At 53.0% G+C, this 3,422-nt stretch overlaps 1 protein-coding gene across 1 annotated transcript; it reads left to right on the plus strand.

Annotated features, from left to right (window-relative positions):
* Nucleotides 1–2,230: 2,230 nt before the first annotated feature.
* On the plus strand, nt 2,231–3,087 carry GUITHDRAFT_115430 (hypothetical protein; the record flags this gene model as incomplete). The annotated part of the gene is made up of 4 exons (XM_005825387.1): nt 2,231–2,233; nt 2,730–2,779; nt 2,831–2,921; nt 2,971–3,087. 4 exons carry the CDS (start codon nt 2,231–2,233, stop codon nt 3,085–3,087), a joined length of 261 nt encoding a protein of 86 aa, XP_005825444.1.
* Nucleotides 3,088–3,422: the final 335 nt, after the last annotated feature.

Raw genomic sequence — 3,422 nt, forward strand, 5'->3', positions numbered from 1 at the left:
GAGGGAGAGAGGGAGGGGAGGTTCGTGGTGGGTGTGCGGGGGGCAGGGGCAGACTGGGCGGGGACGGGGAGAGGGAGAGAAAAAGAGGTGGACGAGTGAGAGGTGGCGGGGAGGGATGGAAGTAAGAGGGTGAGTAGTTGGAGCAGGCAGCATGTGATCGACGACAGAAGAGAACAAAAGGAGGAAGAAGAAGAGGTGAAGAACATGAGGAGATTGATGGATTCACTCTACACGACCTCTCGTCCTCTTCACACCTGAAACTCTTGGATAGAGCTTGTCATCATGAGGCCTGATATCGGGACTGGGCTTGTCTGCACAAAGAGCACGTTCAGTGTTTTGAGCAGAGGAAGTCAGATCTGTTGCAGATTCTACGATTGCTATCGTACACAAGTTGTCGTTCATCCCGTTCTACTAGGCTAGCGACTCGTCAGAATGCCTTCTGCTCTACCTTCCCTCCTCAGATTCGTTGTGCGAATACCTCCTGCTCGCTTGATACGACTGCTCTGCTCTGATCTTTTCTGGTCTCCCCTCCTCTTGCCCCCGCCCTCCACTCTTCAGCTACTGGCATCAAAACTGGATCTTTTCTCTACATACCTGATTCTCTGCCTTAACTCACTCCCTTCCTCTACCTTGCCTGCTACTCTATCCCCTCCTTACTCTCACCCTCACTCTCTCCCTCTTTCTGACTTGCTGGAAAATCGCTCTGACTTACCTCTTCCTCTCCCTCTCCCTCCCCCTCCCCATCCTTGTTCTCGTCCCCTCACCCCTCGCCCTCTCCCTCTCCCTCTCCCTCTCCCTCCTCGTCCACGTCCTCCCCCTCTCTCTCTCTTCCTCTCCCTCTTCTTGCAACTTCTTCGCTCCTCTTCCTTACCTCCCTCATCATCATCCCGTCGGGCGCCGGCATCTTTTGACTTCGTTCTACAAGTCTATTTTAGCGATCATGAAATTTGTACCTGATAAATGTGTCTTCAATTTCTCTGGTACATAGCATGCTGTAATATATTTTTAATCTCATATAACTTGTACAAATTATTTGTAATGAGAGAAAAGGCATCGTGATACATTCACCCAAAAATCTGTACTCTCATAAACTTCAGTACAAAAACAGAGAAACTTTCAGGTAGTAATTTATAAATGTCCCCATCCTGGTACTTTTGTAGTTTTACAACGAGCTCAACTTGAAGTTTGTCCGAGGAGTTGCTTCCGAGGGAGAGGGGGGGGTGGTACCCACCACCCACCACCAACATTCCTCACTACCCACCTTATGGTACTGAGCATCACACACCCTGTACGTCAAGTGACGGGGGTCCATAAGACAACCTACCCGTACCAGTACCTAATTATATGTCTAGATAGTGAGGGTGAAAGGTTCGAGGGGTAGGGTCTGTTGCTCGGACCCCCGACCCCCCAGTTCTGGGAGCCGATGTTCCGGCTAACAGCCTGGGTCAGTACCCCTAGTAACTTGCAGGCACCGTGCCAGTGAGAACCCGAGTTGGGGGGGGTCCACTGGCTGCCGTAGTACAATATATGTCAGTAAAAAAAGTCATTGTGTACTAAATCGATTCAATCGGGTTCGCCGCCGAGTAGCCCGCCGGAAAATTTCTTTACTCAAAGTTAAGTTAAAAATCAGTACGAGGATTCAAGTCACCGTGGCCAAGTTTACTCATCTATGAGTACCGTCGGGCCCCCGCTGGAGCCGGTACAGTGCACCCCCCGATAATATTGAATGGCATTTGCGGCAAGGTACGGGCCCCCGCCAGCCGGCCCGACGGTCACCGTGCGGCTGCGCGGACTCGGCCCGGGGGCGGGACGTTGCCAGCAGCCTCGCCCCCGGGCCCCGGGCGGCCGCTGATGATCGCCCGGGACGATGCGCCCGCGGCCCGTTGACCATCGGACGGCGTGAGCCGCCGGCCCCGCGGCACCGCCGGGCCGGGTGACCCACCGGTGGCAGTGACCGGTCCGGGCTCATGCTGCCGCCCGGCCGCCCCCCGGGGGCCCGCGGCGAGCACTGGCGGCCGGGCACTCCCCGGCCCGTGCCAGTGTGCGGTCACCCGGGTCGGACCGTCACTGGCCGCACTTTGCCAGACGGTTCAAGGCTGCCGGACCCGGGGGTAGATCGGATAGTATGAGGGGGGTGGGTGTGGTACTGAGAGCAGACGCCGGTACTACAAGCCCGGTGGCGGGGAGGGTCCTGTGCCTGATCTATTTCCGGCTGAGAAAGAAAGTCGCTATGGTGAGTTCGGGGTGTGTGTGTAGGTGCAAGATGGCATGGCGGGAGAGGATGATAGAGAGGATGGTGGTAATGAGATAGAGAATGAACACAGACATGATGACATGTGAATTGTTGGATCATATATGATGTGTGGGGATGTTGTTTCCTCGAAGAACAAGTGTACTTTTGGCCCCAAGTTGTGAACAGGCTTCAAGTGAAAGAACACGAGAGTTCAAACGGTGGCCAACACGAGTTAACATTCAGACTTCTTAATCTTGTGCTATATTATCATCTTCAACCAAAGGACGCGCAGGAGCTGCTCGTTTCCTGTTGAAGAGGATCAACACCAACAGGAGGCAGCAACTGCTTTCACCCCCATGATGAGTGTTACTTTCATGTCCACTCGCTTGTTTCACGCTCGAAGAGCCATGTTGCCATGAGACTTTTTGCATGATAGGAACGTGGCTGTAGCAACACAACACCATCTCTTGTACCTTCAGCTGACACTTGTGTACAGTTCCAGACCGTCGCGCAGTTTCAGGAGCTGTACTACTACCGTCCCTGGGCGTGAGTTTGCCTTGAGATACTCCTAACAAGCGTTGAAACGATTCCTTGCAGGAAAACTCAGAACGAGGGCTATGCTGATCATATGTACATGAGAAAGCTCTTCTGGGACCACTCCTTTGCTTACGACGATTCTTACTATCAGGTGTCTTTTGTTGCGGTGTGAAGATCAGTTGTTGATCGAGCCTTTCCAGGACCCTCCCGCACACAAGCACCAGTCTGTCTCCTACAATGCCTATGCCGACAGAAAGGACTACCTCAAGATCTTGAATGCCTACGGGACAGGGTGCGCCTCCTCGCACTGCTATTAAGCAAACAGCAGAAAGGAAGACAGGTCCATGACAACCGGGCTTGCTATTTAGGGTTTTTTCCACTTTGAATGCATTCATGTGCAAAAACTCACACCATTGTTTTGAAATATGGCGCAAGTTCATAACTAGCATCATCTGTTGTTCGACTCTCTGCTCTCTCCCTGCAACCAACAGCATCCTCAGCACGTGTTACGTGTATGCTCGCATCGACTGCAACCGTTTCCTCCTTTCTCAACCATGAAGCCCAGGGCATCGAAGCCCCTTCGCATAAGAGCACCTTGAAACGACAATCGTTGCTGGCCTGGTCATGTAATTGGATTCTTAAAGACTGCAAC

This window comes from Guillardia theta (assembly GCF_000315625.1).
Source record: "Guillardia theta CCMP2712 unplaced genomic scaffold GUITHscaffold_84, whole genome shotgun sequence".
Classification (NCBI taxonomy): domain Eukaryota; class Cryptophyceae; order Pyrenomonadales; family Geminigeraceae; genus Guillardia; species Guillardia theta.